Source organism: Lutzomyia longipalpis, chromosome 4 (genome assembly GCF_024334085.1).
Source record: "Lutzomyia longipalpis isolate SR_M1_2022 chromosome 4, ASM2433408v1".
Classification (NCBI taxonomy): domain Eukaryota; kingdom Metazoa; phylum Arthropoda; class Insecta; order Diptera; family Psychodidae; genus Lutzomyia; species Lutzomyia longipalpis.
This window is the reverse complement of record NC_074710.1, coordinates 21277958-21298544: the sequence shown is the minus strand read 5'-3', so window position 1 is coordinate 21298544 and position 20587 is coordinate 21277958. Positions and strand designations below refer to the sequence as shown.

Sequence of the window (20587 nt, the reverse complement as noted above, 5' to 3'; positions counted from 1 at the left end):
TCTTATGTTCGTACTAATTAAGTAGGTAACTTTTTATAAGTTTTTAATGTTCAGAGAATAAAACAGATTAAAAGAATATTCAGAGTATATCACGAATACTAAAAATGGGCCTAATTCAGCGACCAAGAAACCCTTGAAATCTTTGAATTTTGTACTGAAATTTCAAGATTTCAAGCGAATTTCAAGGGTTTCTTGATTGCTGAATAAGGCCCAATATTTACAAAACATTACAAAAAATTTATAATATTCAAGAAATATTTCAAAATATTCTTTTTATTTAGAAAATAATTCGAATATTCGTAATAATGTCACAGACTACTCTGAATATTCCGAATATTCTGAAAATTTAGAGAATATCCCAAATATTTCAAATATGCAGATAATTTTCCAAATATTCCGTAAATATTATCAATTTGTAAAGGACGACCGTAGGCGAAATGTATTTTTTATTAAAAGGCGGATTTTCGGTCTCACACTCGCCTAATTAATTTTTTTTCCGGCCAACGTTTCGGACTATTTAAGTCCTTCCTTGTACCAATGAGAGAAGATAAGGCGAGTTGTGTTGTGGATGTAGTGATTTTTTGTTATTTCTTGGCGTGGTTAATTTTGTCTATTACTTGCCCTGAGGAAGGACTTAAATAGTTCGAAACGTTGGCCGGAAAAAAAATTAATTAGCCGAGTGTGAGACCGAAAATCCGCCTTTTAATAAAAAAAAAAAAGTAAATATTATCGGCCTTGACTTCAATGAGTTAATTAAACTTTTTTTCCCCAAAAATTTTCACTCCTTTTATTTGTGATTGTTTTTTATTTATCGATTTGATAAAAAGTATTTGCCACAAACCCACGTGTACCCTAAAGATTCCTTTAATTCCCGTATCTTGTCGGCAATGAGAAATCAATCAATAAATTGCGATTTTTCCAATCTTCGTCAATAATACAAACTTTCCCCTTCTCCGATATACCTTTTCCCAGGGAACTATTCCTTATATAAATCCCAATATGGGGATTTATTGTTCTCTACAAACCACACAGAGATTACATTGAAAATGAATCTCTGCTGCACTTTGCTGACTGAGTGATACAATCTTGTACACAAAAGAAAATCTCTCTCTTTTTTGCCACTCTGAATAATGCAATGTGGCTTTTTTTCCTTCTTCTTCTTCTGAGAAGAAGAAAAAAAAAGAAGAAAAGCTTTTGGGATATTTTGCATTCATCTTGAATGAGATCTCCGAATGCCACCCACATGCTCACCACACCAAGTGAAATCTTTCTTCCCAGTTTGCGTCTTATTCCGTATCCTTTTGTGGGGATATATTGTATTAAAAAATTTCATTTGGTGGTATAATTTTTCTCATGCAATTTTATGTGGAAAATTTAAGATAAATCTCGACAATTTGATGTATTTTACAGAGCGTAGGACGTTAATATTTAATGGAGATTTTTTAGTTTAAAAATTTGATAAAGGAGTTTATTCGTTTCCTTTACAAAAAAAGTTTTCATTATAAAAAAAAAGAAATTTCCAAAGAAAAAATTTATTTTTTCACTGAGAATAGCTGAAAACAGTTTTCAAAAATTGGTAAAAATTGCAGACAATGACGTCACAATTGTATTTTTTTTATCCTTTTGAATGCATCGAGCATTCATGCAAATGCTTCGTTGATGATCGAGCATTTTAAAAGACGAGTTTTTACTTGATTAATTGATTTAAATTTAAAAAGTTACATTTCGAACTACATACATAAGTCCCTTTTTCAGGGCATTAAATGAATGAATTTTGAAAGCACTAATCACACCATGATTCGCCTTCTTTTGCTTTGATTGCTTACAAATTGCATACCAAAGAAAGCAAAAGAAAATGAAATAGGAATTTATTTATTAACGTGTTTTAAATTCATTCATTTTATGGCCTGAAGAAGGTACTTTTCTATTCCGAAACGTCAATTTTTCAATATAAAAACAATTCTAGATCATCAATGAAGCATTAGCACGAATGCTTCAAGCGTTTAAAATTTTGGAAGTTATCATACCTAAGCTCTAAGCACTTAATGCTTAAGATTTCACATGTGAATGAACGAGAATAACAGCATTTTTGTCTCTCTTGCACTCACATAAAGTTTAAAATGCTCAAGCACTTGGAGCTTAAGTATGATAGTCCCATAAGAAATACAATTGTGACGTCATTGTTTGCATTTTCCCAGAAAAAATTTTTTTTGGCAATTTCTTATTCTTCTCTGATTCTGATAAACTTCTTTTTTTTATAATAAAGAAAAAAATACAATTTGTGTAAAAAATGATTTGAAAACAAAAGAAAAGCGATTTATAGTTGGTAAAATACGGTAAATCAATTTCTCTCACGTCCCGCAATGTCTGCATTTTGCTATGGTTCACTGTGAGACAACCTGGGGGAGGATTTTGTGGTGAATTTTTCAGTAGATTGAGCATTTCATTGGAATTCCACGAAGCTTTCCCAATGGGAGCTTTATAGAAAGCTCTCTTCTGCACGTGGTGGTACCCAGAAGGAGCCAGACAATTAGGATATTTTTATGTTTCTTTAATATCTAAAATCTTTTTCTCCTTAATTTTATTATCTGTAAATTTTCTTTATTTAATTGTTACGTGCGAATAATCTTCTTTGTGCAAAAATACATTAATAAATAGCTTTTTTTTATTCATTTAATTATGTGTTTGACTAAAATTTGTGCTCGTTTTTTTTTTCATAGGGGAGATTTTTCAGCATGAGCTCATTTTTGTAGATTTTCTTTTCTTTTTATAAGGAAAAAAATCAAAGAAAATTTTCAAAGTTTATTGCCCTTTGAATGGGGAGAAAAAAGGAGGAACTCCACATCTCGTGGGAAGGTCCTTTTAGGTAAATCAATGGAGGGAAATTATTAGAATACATTGGAAAGAGAATATAACCCATAAAATGCTCTTCTTGTGACATAGTATCGTTGGCTCCAGATATTTTTGACGACAATCTTTCCAAGAATAATAAAATTATGAACAATTTTTCTTCAGTCCTGCAATGTTTACGTCTCCATTCTTGTGATTCATGTTCAATTTTATTATTCAGCAGCCCAGAGAATTGGGAGGAAAAATGAAAATGGGACGGGGAAAATGCTGAAAATCGTCTAAAATATCATTCGATACCATATCAGAAAATCCCACAAAATATCAATAAAATTCAATTTAAAAGAAATTCAATTAAAATTCAAATCAATTTACAAAAATGAGCACAGCCTCCGCCAAAAATATCTCCCATTTTACTAATAAATTTTTGTATTGTAGTAAATATTTAAAAGTGCATCTAATATTTTAGTTTTCTCTCTTTATTTATATGTTTTTTGCATGGAGACTATTCCCTCCATCACAAAAAAAAACTACCCTTAATATAAATTTAATTTTTTTCTCATCAAAAACTCAATTTTCCACCCTCTTTTGGCGCATCCGCCTATCCCTAGAAGGTGATAAAATATATATATTTTTAAATGCAAACACTTCCTCCTCTACACCTTTTTAACACCTACATTTCACATTGAGAATAAATGCTACATAGAGAAATTTAAATGCTCCCTCTGGGACATTCCCAGCCGAGTGATTTCTTTGTCTTTCACACGCTACCACAACAACCTACAGAAGTATTTCACCCACAAAAAGACCACCCAAAACCCCCCATTGAAGGGAAATTCTTCAAGAGAATTCCTCGAGGAATTCCACACAGGGTGGACATATGAGAGCTCAAATGGATGTAATGCGTACAGTTGGTGTCAAAAGTCTTCTATCATTATGCAAAAGTTTTGTTGAAAAATTTAAAAAAAAAATAGTAAATTTGCCACTTTGCCTAATTTCAGGGGCACACGGAGTAAAATTTTTCGTGAATTTTTGTCTTCTGAAATTTTCAGATTATCCTAAATCACAACCATTTGATTAGATTTTCAGTCCAAAATATTGCTGAATATTTAAATTAAAAAGAAATCAAGATAAATTCAAGAATCAAGGCTACTGTGTATATTTTTTTCGTCGAAATCAGTAGTATATCAGTTACATTTTAACGAAGGAAAAACATTGAAAATTTTTACTGAACTGTTTTGAAGGATTTTCTATCAAAATCTGCTCTATGTTAGCCATGTTTTAATGAAGAAAATCAATAGAAACTTTTATCTAGGCTATTTTTGATAATTTTTCGTCGAAATCAGCTGTACATCAGTGATCTTCCAATGAAAATAAAACATTTCAAATTTTACTTTAAGATGTTTTTGATTATTTTATTTTATGAATTCTCTTATTTTTCTCAAAATAAAAATGAAATTTGAATCTAAACCGTTTTTGACAATTCGTCGAAATCAGTACGATATCAGTGATCGGAATCGGAAATATTCCGATACAGAAGAGCACAGAAACAAAAAAAAATGATAAAAATTTCGTCGAAATCAACACTATATCAGTAAAAATTCGATGAAGAAAAACAAATATGAATTTTTAATCTGGACTGTTTTTAGAAAATAATGTCAAAAATATCTAAATGATATTCTGAAAAATGAAAAGCGTTAAAACGAAAAAACGGTATTACAAAATGGCAGCCATTTTGAATAATAAATATTGACTTTTAAGCAGTTTTCTACAGTTTTCACGCAGATATCTGGCACAAAATCTAAATCTGTCTAATCTGTCTTTTTCCCCACATTCTTAATTTTCCCAACTCTAATTCACCACTTTAAGTGCGCGCCAAATTCAAATATTATTTTATTTTATAAGTTTCTCGAACATTCTTATTATTATTATTTTACTTATTTTTTCGTTAAGACGTTATTTTCGACGTCCATTGAGGTCTTCATTTATTAATGTAATTTTTGTGAGTAAAAATTGCGTGAGATTTATGCACGAAATATATTCTTTTTTCTGCTTATATTTCTTAAGACATTTCGGGGATATTTACGATCTTCCTCAGGCCTCTGACACGTTGAACGTAAAAAAATATAAAATAGAGAAAAGGAAGTAATGAGGAAATAAAGTTATATTCAGTACTGATACTTCAGCAAATTCAATCAAATAGTATTGTTTAGTGCACATAAACTAATAACTATATGTCCCTAAACTCCTTTCCACCACTGTATCGGTACACATTGTTGCTGTGCGTACAGTGTCCACCTTTAATTCGCAGACATGAGACGCAATTGAAGTAAATTCATTGAATGTAATTCCCCGAGTTTTTCCCGCTAAATTGGCATCAGGCACGAGAAATAATTTCTCGTGAGCATCTCATAATGAGGTTTTATGTGTCTGAAAAAGGAAGTTTTGTAAACATATCCTCCCATTCTCACTGTATTCAATATTGATATTAATGAGAATAGATAGTACACCACCAACACACCGAGGTCAAAGTGTTTTAACCTTTTTTTCTGCGTCACGTGAAATGCGTGCCAATGATCAGTGAATGGTGGATGGCATAATATACCTCGTAGCCGTCTCTTCAGTATAATAAATTTCTATTTTGACGAGAGCAATGGGATACTCCTTGTCCTTCCCGCCCATCTTGGAGAAGGTATTGAGGAGAAATTATTGGAATTGATATCTCGCAATTTGTGACATTTTATTGCGGCGGAGGGAAAAGTATTAAAAAAAAATATTATGAAATACAACACCGCGGAGAATTTCGATATTGGATACATTTTTAATTCTATTAATGTTTTTTTTTCTTCTTTCTTTCAATGTTTAATGCCAAATCCTCATGTGTACTGTTTCATTTTTCTTTCGGCGCTTTTCCACTCAATCAACTCTCTGAAGCTTTTATGTGATATGTGGGGTGTACTCCTTGACTCACAGTTTTTATGGCATTTGCAGAGATGATTGATATTCAGGGGATTCCAATTGAGAATGTAATGGAATGTGTAAAGAATTGCGTAAGCGTAAGTTTCATTCACTTATTAATTGTTTTTTTTTTATTTATTATTCGTTTACTGCATTGAATATTCTTATATTTTTTTAACATAAAATAGATAAAGATAAAAAAATATATTTTTCAGTTTATAAGAAATGAAATTTGAGGTTATGTAATGACTTTTCATGAGAATGAACTTTTTCCGGGAGCGTAAGCTGACTTTCTGTTTCCTGTAAAGTCTAGCGACGCTCCCGAAATGTCTTTCATCTCCTGAGAGAGTCCTTACATGATTCTCTTTGGAGAATTGATTTTTGAAATTTGAGGTTAGGTCTTTAACGCAATTACGCAGTGAATTTTGGTTTACGTCCCTTTGTCATTCAATTCGGAGAAAAGTTTCTTTTAGAAGAATACTTCTTGACAATTTTTTTATAGATAAAGTTAAACAAAATAATAATGATTAATTATTTGTAACGTAAGGAATCTAACCTCACACTTAAGTAAAAGAAGAACTCTCAAAAAATTGAAACAAAAAATACCAAGAAAACAACGTCTTTCGATTTCTATCAAACATAGCACATTGCACATACTTAAAACGCAATCTATCTTACGTTTACTTCTACTTATTTTACTCAGCTTACGCTTTACTCTGTCTTTACGCAGTTTTACATTTTTGCGTGAGTCTCCATTATAATTTATTCAAAATGTTCTTTTTCAATGTTTTTCCGGTAAAAAGAAGAGCTCCATTGTATACTCAACGCAATTTATATTCGTTTGTTTGATTACAAACACTGCCCGCGTATAAAATATTGCCCCAAGTCATTTAATTTCTTCTCAATGCAAATTTTAATCAGCATTGTTCTAAATTAAACAATATATTCGCCCCACCCACATACAGTGAACTTTTGACTTGTATGTAACCCCCTTCAAAATATATTTCTCATTTATTTTCCAATTAAACTTTTAGATTTACCAGTTGATTGAAAATTTATCAACATTTTCCTGTGAGAAAAAGACGGGGGAAAGTGGGAAATTTTCTTCCTTCCTTTTTCCATATTTTCGCAAAATATAAATTCACATTGCCTCCCCCCAAACTTGTGGGGTTGCAAAAGGTCCTCGACCGGCAAGTGTCAGAGTTGGTGGAGAGAGTGAAGGAGAAGGGGCTGGAACTCCTTTTGCCCATGCGAAAGGCGCAGTAAAAATCCAACCCTTCATGTCCGTCAATAAAGTGAGAAATTTTCACTCTGTTATTCCCTCCTTTCCCGCCCCCAGCCCTCCATTCAACCCGTCTTATCAACATCCTCTACTGAATTGATCAACTTGTGTGATGCCTGACCATTTATACTCCCAACACCCACACCCATATTGCTCTATGACCAACCCCTTATGGCCCATTTTGCTTCATTCATTCGTTGTACAAATACAAGGTGCCCCCTGTGTCAGTGCAATTGACCTTTCCACCCTCAATGCCTCTGACGAGATGCTTTCTGATCGGAACCATTTATCTCTAAAGACAATTTTCATTCGCCTTCCGAGCATGGAAATTCTCCTTTCATTCAACCTTTCATATCTCCAATGAAATGGAAGGCTATTCAACAATTTTGCATTGTCTGCTGCTCTTTGGTCTTTTTTAGATAAAGAAAACTAACATTTTGATATGATTTAAAATAGATGTTAAAGTTTTATTAAAGCGAAAGTTTGTTCGAAATTCGACAGGAAACTCACATGAAAGCGTAAGAGGATACGTAAAGTAACTAAGTTTCTGTAAGCGTAAGAAATGATTTTTTTTAAAATTATAAATGTTTGTTCTTCAAATAAGATTTATACCAAGATCCCACACTATTAATTCTTTGCCGAAATCAGCTCTATGAGTAAAATTAGCTACAAAGATAAGCCTTAGTTTTTTTTTTAATCCAAGCTTATATCTTAATAAATGCTCCATCAGGTTTTTAAACTAAAATTAAATGTTCTGAACTATGGCTGAAGTTTTTTTTATTGAAGGCCTAAATTTTAATGCCAAATTAAAGTTTCTTAAACAAAGCTTAAGTTTTCTTGAACCTGGTTTTAAGTCAGATTTAAGTTTTTTTGAATAGGCTTTAGTTTATTTGATTCATGCCTATTTTTTTAGGCCAAACCTATTTTTTTGATTGTCAGAATTAAATTTTCTTAAACCATTCTTCAGTTTTTAATCTAGAATTAAGTTTTTGAGCTATGGCTGAAGCTTTTTAATGAACACTTAATGAATTTAAGTTTTTTTTTAAAATAAGGGTTAAGTTTTCTTAAACCAGGCTTCAAGTTTTAAGCCAGATTTTCGAATAGGCTTTAGTTTTAGAGTCGAGCTTAACTTTTTAAGCCAAACTTATTTTTTTGTGTCAGAATTTAGTTTTATTTAACCGTAAGTTAAAGTTTGCATTAACCAGACTTCAATTTTCTTAAACCATTCTACAGTTTTTAATCTAGAATTAAGTTTTTGTGCTATGGCTTTAGTTTCTTAAGTCATAACAAACTTTTAGACCAAATCTAATTTTCTTAAATTTGGCTTAAATTTTGATTAATCATAAGCTAATGTTTTCTTAAACCGAACTTTAGGGTTAAGCCAGATTTATGTTTTTTTTGCTTAGCTTCAGTTTCTTTTCTTAAAATTTCTTTAAACTGAACTTAAGTATGCTTTTTAAGTCCGATTGAATCATTTCAAAACCAATTCAATCTGAACTAACCTTCAAAACATGATTGAAAAAAAAAACTAAAGCTCGTCCTAAAAAATTAAAGATTTTGGTTTAAAATATTACAGTCTGGTTTAAGGAAACTTTAACCGAACTTAAAAGAGATTTTCAACATATATTTCCGGGCTTTAAAGCCATCTATAAACAAAATACAAAAGACACGCAATTAAATGTCGAATAATTCGTGGAATTTTGCATTTTCCGTTGCGAAAAGTTGATGTGAAAGAGGAATTTAGCTTGATGAAACATTTCGTCTCATTTTAATAATTCAACTTTAATTTGAAGCTACCACACTGTCACATTTTGACCATGACCCGATTGTGACCCACTTCTTGACCACCACTGTGTGAGGTCTTTGCCTTCTGCAGCTACACAATCACCCCAATGTCTGCATAAGGCTTAGCCCAATCGAATTTCCCACCAGTTTATTGATCAATTGTCTCGTGGCTTTTCAACGCAATTATCCCGTCCTAGTCTTTATTGATGGGCCTCTAATGTGGGGGTTGCATTTACGATAAGGATTGCCGTGAGAATCATCCGACAAATCTCATCTGCCGCCTCCGCAACTTCCCCACCATTTATTGGAGGTACTCACAGCGGTCATATACGGCTGGTCAGGAGACGAGGGGGGGGGGGTGGGATTGATGATTAACGTCCATTGCGGCGGATGTATTCGTGTGGTGTGATTTACTCAAATCTGAGCATCAATAAAATTTATATTTGCCAATTTTGCCTCATCCAAAGTGTCTCCATCATTCTGTTGAACCCTTTTCATGTGCACAACAACCCCGCGCTCTAAGGGACGCCCAAAAGGGTGGTTTGGGGGATCCTTCGAGCAGTAAAATCACCCCAATATGTTGCCCGAATCGTACACATAATAATGCATAAAAATGAAGGCGGGGGCTCGTTGTAAATCAATTGGAGAAAATATTTTTGGCCAGAATTGTGTGTAAATTTATGCAACAAGCCGCGGCACATTAAGCTCCAAAATAGGGACATTATGGGCCGGATGGATGGGTGGTTCATTGTCTGCAACAATCAACAATGGCACAGAGGATTCTTTTCACGATATGGTTTTTGGGTCAGCGAAATACGCTTCATGAGCATATTTGTATAAAATATAGGGGAAACTGGGGCTATTTCTTACTCACTAAAAATAAATTCAGTAAGAATGCTCGAATTGGGAAGTTAGGAAATAATTCAGCGACCAAGAAATTCTTGAAATTGATCAAATTTTTGTAGAAATTCTGACAATTTTAAGGACTCTTATGTCGCTTAATATGTAGTACAACCTAAAAGGCTTCTTTAATATCCTTTAATAGCGGACCTTCTTCAGTGGTCTTGGTTGTCGTTTCTTGGGGATTATCCTCCTTTCTCAAAAATTAGTTTTTGGTGTAATTTTACTAATTTTTTTTTTTACAAAACTTCCTATTTAAATAATTGAAAAATAAATCCTTTCTGTATTTGAAATTATTTTGACAAAAATTAAACTCTAGCTCTTTTCTAGAGCCCTCTAGCTCGCTTTTCCAAGGAAATTCTTCAATTAAACTCTGTTCATTTAGTTGTGGAATTTTCCTTAATCAACATGAAATTAGCAGCATACTAACCCAGATATATCTAAGAATCTTATTTTTTCGAAGTTTGACTTCAAAATCGTCTAGAAATGTGAATTCTAAATCAAAATTCTTGAAATTTTGCTTAAGAAGTTCTTAAACTTGTTAATCGAATGCATTTAAATTTTTCAAAAGGCAATTTTTTCTCATTTTTTTTGCTCTTAATAACACTAAAACCAAATTTTATTTTATCGTAAATTTATTATTTTTTCCCTCAAAATTACCTTCAGTTTATTGAGAAAAAAATGCGCGAAAGCTCAACTTTTTTTTTCTTATATTACTTTGCTCAATTTCCCTTTTCAATCACCCACCTTTGAAATAAAATATTTATTGAGTGGAGCATTTAAGCGGGAAAATAAAACGACAAATAAGAGCTTCCTCAAGGCAAAAAAAACTAAACCTTGTGGGTATAAAAAACCATGAATTTTCCATCAAGTTGCAAATAAAGTGTTGTACTTTAAATGGATTTGAGAACTTGGTTAGAGGGAATTTTACGATACAATAATACCATCTCCTCGTATGTTTCAACGGTTTCAACGTATATTTTTGTTAGCAAATAAACGCTCCTCGCGTCTGCATTTGATGCATTGTAAACACTGAAAGTTTATAGCAAAGTTTATATCACAAAATTGGTGCAAAGTGGTGCAAAAAAGTGCAAAAAGAACAATTTGTGATAATAAAAAAAATATTGGTCAGTGTGAGACTATTATAAATTTTAATTTGGTGCTGGTTTTTTTGGAAAAAATTGAGATTATGACATAGAGATGTCATGATGATGACAGTGACATCTGTCACATTGCGCGTTGTCAGATGAAAAGTTCTGTCACATTTGGTGACAGTTGCAAGTTCATTTTGCATAAAATAAGGCCGGGGAACTTTTCTCGTTTGCTTAAAGTTTTTTTTTTATCAACTCGATTCTATGTTTTCATTGTTATTTTCAAAGACATAACCTTCATTTTATTTAATTAAAATAAAGAAAAATAAGGAAGGTAAACATCAACAGAGTCTTATGTTTTGCCCTAGCGTAAGTCATAACAATTGATTTGTCTCTCATTGCAGTATTATTTCTGTTTTATAATTCATTATTTTAATTAATAAATAAATAAATAAAAGCACATTTAACTTTGCTTATGTCAAACAAGTGTCATGGATGGGGAGAAGTGTCAAAAGTGAAATTCTGAAGCAAATGAAAATTAATTAACATTTTTCACAATTACTTTTAGAGTGTTTTTTTTTGTTCATTCATTTCGTCTCTTTTTTTCCTCTCCCATTCATAAGGCCTATTAGAACTCTTTTTTTGTTATTTTTTTCACTTATTTAGATAAGCCATATTGTTTTCATTTTGTATATAAAAATTTATTACAAGTTATTATTTTTTTTTAGAAAAATAGGCCAAAAAAATATATTATCTATTCTATGAGAAATTGTTCGCAAGCATTTGTACCTTGTTATTTTTTCCATTTTCTTTTCTTTTTAAGGTAACAAGAAAATATATATATTAGGCCGATTTATAGTATAACAATTTATGGATTTCATAGTTAGATCTTTTAACGGTTTTTTGTCTTGTTTAATTTCATTTTTAATTTATGTCTTTATGCCATGTTTTATTGATGAATTTTCATTTGCTTCACAATCCCACCCCCACACCAAGGGAAATGGATAATTCAAAAAGAAAAACAAAATATGTAAAAATTCATTTAAATAAAAATTTATGTAAAACAAAGTAAATGTATGTTGTCAGTTTTTTCAATGAAGTGTAGTGTTTAAAACAATTTGGAAAAATTCTTAAAAATTCCTATAAAAATAGTTATTTACATTTGATGTTCAGTTTCTTCAAAATGTGACTTTTTTTTTACTCATTTTTATTGTCATTGACAATGTTTATATTTTTAATTTAATTTTGTGTTTCTTCCCTTGCCGGATATATTTGAAAAAAAAATTAAACTTTGCAAAGGAACAAAATAAGGTTTCTCTGCTATTTATTATTCTTAATTAAACTGTTTTGAAAAGAATAATATTTAGGGAATTCACGTGACGTTGTAAGTGAAGGGCGTAAGAAGTAAAACGACGGCGTAAGCGTAAGAGAATTTTTTATGGAAATTTAAACTATTGAATAATTAATCATTTGGTTAATTAATAAATTACTTACGTAATCATTGAATTTATAATTAATTAACTGATTAACCAATTAAAAAAGTCAATAAACGATTTTTGAGGTTATGTGATACAAAGTCAATTTTACTTTCATTAATTTTGTAGAACACAGATAGAAACTAAAGAAAGAAAAAAGAATACAAAGGTCTAAATAATCTCATCATAGGGATTATGTGAAATTTCAAACCTCAAACAGTTAGGTTAGGTAAAATTTATGAAAAATTTTAATTGAAAATTTGAGGTTATGTGTAAAAGTTGTAAAAGAACTCGTAAGCAGTAGAATGAAGCATGAGAAAGTTTACAAAATTTCTACCAAAATAGGTTAGAAACGAAACCAAGCCGAAGTATTTTTGTTACGTACCATAACCTCAAATTCAGTTTTAACACCAAAATTATAAGTTAGGTTAGAATTTTTCGCATTTTACGCCAACACCGTTTTCCTTCTGACGCATTTTCCCTTTATATTTTAATGAAAATTCCGTAATATTTTGTTTTATTGATAAAACTCAAAAAAAGTTATGCTCGGTTTGAGGTTTTGCAGACAATTTAATATTTGTAAATTTGTTAATTATTTACGCCAATGCCAATGTCAATTGTGAAAGGTAAATGATCGTTTTTTTCTCCTTCTCACATTTGAAAGTATGAGAAGAAATAGTCTCATGATAGAAATGATGATTTAATTTAATTCAAATGGAGATTTTTTTTTGAAATCTTTTTGCGTATTTCTAGTTTTATTTTAAATTTCAGCTTCTGTGTATTTTTTTTAAGACTTTCATTTTGTAAAATTACTTTGTATAGAAGATTTCTTTTCAATATACCACAACCAATTAAAGTCTGCATGATCAAATATCGAGAAGTCAATTTTGAGGATATATAATCATTTATTTATTGGATAGAAAAAGTTAAGATGTTTTTTTTTATAAAAGAAAAGAAATAAATTAATAAAAAAAGAGCTAAAAGTAAGAAAATTAAATTTTCTTTTCACTAAAATATTGTTTTTTTTTCTAAATATATTAATAAATAGCTTAGAGATGAATGAAATATTGAAATATGTGTTAAGAATTTCTTTTTCAATATCATTTTCCATCTCTTTTCTGTTAATTTTTTTTATCATCATCCTTTTTTATCATTATATAATTAATTTTAAAAGTTCTTTTCACATTTTTTTTGTTTTTTAATAAATCGCAAAAATTTGTTAATTTATAGATAAGTTCATACTTTTTTTTCTTGTTTTTCTCATATATAAATAGTAAAGTAATAATAATTTAATAAATTTTCTTTATACTTATCTACAGATAGCTGCCATATCCATGAGAATAGGTTTTTCTTTCATTACTGGTTATACATAACGTATTAATAAGTAATTGATAGGTGATTCTATTTTCACTATCTCGTCAGGAAGTTTTAGTGTCGGTTTAAGTTTTTTTTTTCATTTTTTTAGAGTGTCGTGTAAATGTTTTTCTTTCACATTATTTAAAAAATATAAAATAAAATTTAAAAAAAAATAGAAAATTGTGTATCGTGGAGGACAAAAACATTTTCAAGCAAGGGGAGTTGTGTTAGCTCTTTTTTTCGAATGTTTTTGAAATTTATCTTTTTTTTTTAATTTTGAATTTTTTTCTCAATCTCCTACACGAGATGGTAATCATTAAAATGATTTTTTTTGTATAAATGTGTGTGCAATTAAAACAAAAAAAACAAAAAAAACAGGGATTCTGTATGTTAGAAGGTGTGGTGTAAATTGTGAATGATTTATTGATATTTAGGTTTCATTTTTTTTTGGTTGGAAATTGTATATGTATGATTTTTTTCTGATCTAAATACACCCATTTTTTCATCTTATTTACTTCACCTTTTTTTTTAAAGTGTATTTAACCTTAATGTTGGTTTTCATTTTTAGGATTTACGTTAACATCAGAAGTCTCAGTTCCGTCCTAGCGCCCTCTTGCCCACCGTAGCAGGGCGTCCGCTAACACATCCAGGTGAGCTTTCGTCTGAAAAAAAAAGAAAATTTATTATATAGGGTAAGGTTGCCTAATATGAGATCCCTACGGAAGTTTTCCCCTTTCATTATCATATGAAGGGGTGTTTAATCTTCGGATTATTCGTTGAGATTCGGGTTATTTGTTAATATTCAAATAATTCGTTAAGATTCAGTTTATTCGTTAAGATTTAAATTATACGTCAATAAGATTCAATTTTTTTTTCAAAATTTCAACTATTCCCCAAGAAATTTCTCATTATTTGTCAAGATTCTGATTATTCGTTAAGATTCAGTTTATTCGTTAAGATTCAGATTATTCGTTAAGATTCAAATTGTTCGTTAAGATTTAGATTATACGTCAAGGAGATTCGGATTATTATCAAAATTTCAACTATTCTTCAAGAAATTTCTGATTATTCGTCAAGATTCTGATTATTCGTTAAGATTCAGATTATTCGTGAAGATTTAGATTATACGTCAAGAAGATTCAAATTATTTTCAAAATTTCAACTATTCCCCAAGAAATTTCTCATTATTTGTCAAGATTCTGATTATTCATTAAGATTCAGTTTATTCTTCGAAAAGATTCAGACTATTTGCTAAGATTCAGATTATTCATCAAGGAAATTCGGATCATTCAAAAAAATCTGACTTTTCTCTTACACTTTACCCTAAAAGGGTTAATTGACTTCAAAAATTCCATTGAATTTTAACAACTTTTGCGATGTTTTATTTAGAATTCTCTCTGAATGATCAATCAATTAGAGTTTGAAAGTTTGTTTTTGCTCTTTCCGTGGGAATCTTTCGTGTCTTGTTGCAATTGAATTTCAAATACCTCATATGCAAACTTTTATTTTAAATTGAGTTTTGAATGTCTCGAAGGAATACCTTCATTTTCATGTATATGCCAACAGGTTAAAATGCTTCCAACTCAAACACTTTATAAGTTTAAATTTTATAAGTTAATCAACCTATTTGCGCATTTATGCTTCACAATAATTTTAATCTTTTTTTTTTTTTAAACAATTTCCAGAACATTTTAAGGCGTATTTATGTGTTTATAAATAGCAGCAAAAATGCAAATTTTACCCACACCGCGCAAATGCTAAATTTTGAATTCACATGAGAGTTTAACGTTGAATTAAATCAAAAGATGCAAATTAATGTTCTGCAAAAATGCAATCACTAATTTTCTAATTAAAAACTCCCTTTCACACTCTCATTTAGGGGTGGTACAGAATATCGCACGTATACACGCCTAGATTGTTAATTTTAAATTACAATCTCCTCACCCATGGACGTCATTCCACACAAGCATTAAATGTAAATTCATATTAAAAGTTTGCTCTTTGCGAAAGAACTAATTTACAAAAAAAAAACTACAGCCTGCAATTTTCCTAAAAGGGTAATTTCAGTGCACTACTGTGTATTATGTAGGTAGGAGTTAACCCTTTTGTGACTGAAGGATTTTAGGTGAACTTAGAATTTGAATGTTTTATAAAGATTTATGTATTCTTAGGGAATTATTGAATTTATAAATTAGAAAATCATTAGTCAATGGTCCTTACGACATATATTATTGTTTAACAAACATTTTTGAGTCTCAATTAGGCATTTTTTGCGTCTCATTTAGACATTTTTTGCGTCAACTTTAGACATTTTTTGAGGGCTGTAGAGAAATTTTTGAGTCTCAATTAGTGGGTCAGGAAAGGGTTAAAAGGGTCCTTTTATTAATTCTGTAAAATAAACCCCAAGTAATTATAATGTCTTTAATCTTTTAAATTAAAATCCAGTATTCCTAAAAAGTTTTAAATATGATTTTTAATTGGGGACAAATTTAATTTTAAAAAAAAATTGCTCATAGGAAGGTCCTTGTTTGGAGTATTTGAACCTTCTCTTGCAAATATCTGTTCTAAGATAATCAGACTAAGACTTAAAAGCAAGCCTCTTTAATAAAAAAAAACTTCCATCTCTTACCATTTAGCTTTCAAGGTATAATAACGTATTGTGGCGCCCTGAATAGGGGGCGCCACAGGGCTTTGGTCAACTCCTCTAGTAACCTCAACCCTCGTAGTCCTCAAACTAAACTATAGAGCACTTTAAGCTTGCAGCCATACCCGCACAAGGCTGAGCTCCGTCTGACTCTCTCATCTAATTACTCTCTCAGTGCTCTCCTACATTCTCTTGTGGATTCTCATATTCTCTTGCCTAGTTGAGGGTTTGTAACCTAGAGGCAGAAGCCGTTGCCAAGGGTGGGCAGCCATTACAGTTACTGCCAATCTAAGGGTACTCACTCTATGAGCAGGTTAATATTCGCTGGATAGTGAGTCGGGCGCTACAGTATAAATATCTTTTTATTTCCTATAATTTCAGAATTATTTAAGTTTCTTATAGTTTTTAAGATCAGCGCACGTCTCTTTAATGAGTATTAAACTAAAGCTTTAAAAAACAAATACTAAAAAGCTCAATTTATTTCCGTTTCTATCCTTTAATAGTTAAAACTGCAATGCCTTTGATTGCAAACATGATGATGCAATACGTTCTAGAAGTGTTGAAGAAGTAAAATATTAAATGAGAAATAAAATGAAAATGAGTTTAAGGAAAGTTTGTGGGAGAATTTTATTTCATCTTCAGTGTCTCTCATAATGTAATTTTCCTACCATGATGCTGTGAGGATTGAGCAGAGAAACTTTCTAAACCACTTCCCGCAAAATTCACGCCCGTCAACAAACTTTCTTCTTTTGCCACAGGTCAAAGCCGACAGGGTGGATGTTTACACGTATAAATACCATCTTCGATGGTGTGTTGTTGTACAATTAGTGGTTGTAATAAACATTAATTTACCTTCCTGAAATGACTCCGGTGTACGACAAAATGTCAAAGGCACACAAGAAGTCAATTTCAAATGAAATTGTGTCGCTCAATCTTCATGCATTAAATAAGAGACAGAACTTGCATCCGTTTGTTTGCTAACAAAAGAGGTGTGCTGTGTGCACCTGAAACGATTTATCTGTCACAGAGAGGAAAACCTACACGGAAATTACCTGTAATATTGCGAGAGCTTTAATGCTTCCATTTAGATAATTTTTCCATTTTCTATCTGACTTATTGATAAAGGAAATTAATTTAAAAGGAAAGAGGGAAATGTGTCATTGACAAACAATATGAATTTGTAGTCGAGATAATTTATTATTTTGTAGCAGAATTACATTTTATTTTTAAACAAGAAGAATTTTGTCATTTTGATGCAAATTTTAATATTTTCAATATGATTTTAGAGCAATTTTATAATAAAAAACGAATTTTCATTTAAAGAGAAAATTAAATCAAAAATTGAAAATGAATTTTCAGAAATCAAATTACATATATTAATTGTAAAAGGAGTCTATTCATTTTATTTAATTTCAGAACACTACTAGAAAATTTTTCAAATAATAGAATAAAAGTTACCAATGCGTAGAATCAAGAAAGTTCCAATACGATTTTCAATTTCCCACTAAGTCTTCTTTAAAAATTCATATAAAATTTGTTTTAAAAAAAAATTATAAGCCCCACGCCTTTAATGAAAATCAATTGTAACTTTGAGTGATTGAAGCAAATGTTTCAATGCTTCATTGATGCTATTCTGGCTGTTATTTAATGTCAAATAAATTTCTCTCTATTACGTTTTTTAAATTACTGTTAAATGTAAAATAAAATTACATGAAGCATAAGCTTTATTAGATTAGCAAAGAGGGGATACGATATATGTAGGTTCAATTAGATGATTGGTAGATTTATATCCAAGGAGTATATTTTAAATCTGCGCATTAAGCGGAATTAATTTTTATTCTTCAGTCATGAAGCAAATGTGCCAATGCTCTGATGTTTCTCTGACTTTAGTGTAAAAAAAAAACTTTTAAATAATTTCATATTTTTTAAAATTATGTAAAAAATAAATCAAAAATTATTCCATGAAGCATAAGCTTCATAAGCAAGAAGACCTACAATTAGGTTAGCACAGCCAATACGAGATTATTACCAATTTCATTTTAGTTCATTTTTACTTTTCATGCACGAAGCAAAGGGAGCAAATGCATCAGTGCTCCATTGATAATACTCTTGTTTATTTTCATTAGCAAAAAATGTTATTGTTTTGTTTTTTTTTTAGAAGCTCTGTATTCAATTTCATAAATTTAAAATGAAAAAGTACTTATTAGTTGGTATACCACAATCGTGGCATACCAAGTATTATCAATTGAGGAATGAGCATATGCTTTACACACTGAAAAAACGAAATTAAGTAGGGGAGACCGGGGTTAAAAAAGTCACTTAAGGGTTTAGAAAAAGCTCAAAATATCATATTTCCCAAATAGATAAAGCAAAATGTATAGCTCATTTCTTTAGGAAATTTACTGCCCTACAACTCTTTCTCAGATCATTTTCTTCTATCTAGCCAGGAAATATGATATTTTAGGCTTTTTCCAAACCCTTAAGTGACTTAATTAGCCCCGCCCTCCCCTAAAGAATAAACTTTTTTAAAAAATCAGAACAATTTTTTTCCGAGCATTTAATGATTCTTTACGAAATTATTACTTGTCTGTGGAACTTTCTTATGCCTCCAATTAAAAATGAATAAACTCCTTTTCTCAAATTCCAATCAAAATTCACAAAGTTCTTTATTTAAAATGCATTTAAAAAGCTTTTTTTTTCTATTATTTCCAAATTGACCTTCCTCAATTTAAATTCTTGTGAGGTAGGGCGACTTTTAAAACTAAAAATTCTAATTATATTCCCTTCTGCAAAAAAAAAAAAAGAATTTCCACAAGTTAATTGTCTTCCATGGAACACGCCTATCGCTTTAGCTCAATTAAAGTTCATTTTAGTGGAGAAAGGTTAAATGAAGAAAATTCTTTTTTTCACTGCACCGAGCAATTGCTCTGTGACCCTGATTTCTTTTTAAAAACATTATAATGCGTTAATATTTTCTCTTTTGGCTCCCCGTTGTGGTGGGGAATATACTTCTGCACCACAAACTCTTCTTGCATGGAGATGCCATGTATCAAATAAAAAGTACCCCCCTCAGGCTTAATTTGCAGTAGCTTCGCATTGTGCTGGACATGAGGGATAAAAGGCACGAAAAGAGGAAAAATAACACATTTTAATTAGTGAAAGTGTCAAGAAAAGTGAAAGCAGCAGAAGCACAATTAAGGAATTTCTTGTGATACCGGACACGCGGATTTTGCAAAGTTTCACGCTCACCCACGTTGTTGCTGCTGCTGTTCTTTTTTTTTTCTTGTCTTCAGGCATGCGAGATGAATTAAAATATCCCCCAAAGAGGGGTGAGAGTTGTTAGAGGATAAAAAAAAACAACACAAAAAAGAATCAAGAAGAAGGTATATTTCAGAGGCAATGTGACGAGAGGAAAATGCTAAACAGTGAGGCAATATTTCATAGAAAATGGAATAAATATTGTGTGTAATACAATATTAACGCGAAAGGCTTTGCTCACCCGCCAGCAAATTAACGTTTCTCGTGCAAACGAGCGAGGAATTGGATATAATAAGATAGAAACGGATATCCTCGTCGTCCGCTCTCAATATTTCTTATAACGTCTGCCATGCTGAGGATGAGGAGAATTATGAGATGCTCCCTCATCACGGTGTATGTGTGCGTCTTTTTGCGCCACATTGAGTTTTTGGTTAACCCTTTAGAGGCCACCGTGAGTCATACACTGCTGGTGCAAATATGACGTATTTTTTGAAACGGTAATGAAACATTTCCGCGAATGTTTCATACATTTAAAGAGACACAATTGCAATTATGACGTAATTAATGGAAATCTTTCGCTTTTCTTGGGTTTATTTATTTTTTATTTTTCCAATTTTTATGAATTTAATTGTTTTCCCAAGTTGAAAATACATCAAATTCACGCAAAAGAAACCAAAAAATACATTCTGACTGAGATAAGTCATCTGAAAGCATCCAAAGAACAAATATCATGATAAAAAAGAGCGCATGTTTTAATGTTTCACGTGAACGGGAAAGGGTTAAAAGAAACCTAAAGAAGATAATATAAAATCGAAACGTCGTTTAAATGCAACAATAAATGTACAATTTGTCTTGTTAAATCTTTTTTTTAACGTCTTCAAAATTAAAAATTTAAATATCTAAATGGATTTTAGCTGCGCCCCTGATTAGTCCAGAAACCCTTCAAAGGCCTCATCAAATTAACCTGAACAGTGAACACCTTGCTGAAGCC

General features: G+C 30.9%; 1 protein-coding gene across 1 annotated transcript in view; it reads right to left on the bottom strand.

The window, feature by feature from the left end:
* Positions 1–782: 782 nt before the first annotated feature.
* LOC129794848 (uncharacterized) overlaps positions 783–20587 on the bottom strand; it is a 58158-nt gene continuing 38353 nt past the window's right edge. The window contains exon 3 of the mRNA XM_055835746.1: positions 783–14356. Coding sequence (XP_055691721.1) covers positions 14297–14356 — 60 coding nt within the window. The 3' untranslated portion in view covers positions 783–14296. The remainder of the gene's footprint in view (positions 14357–20587) is intronic.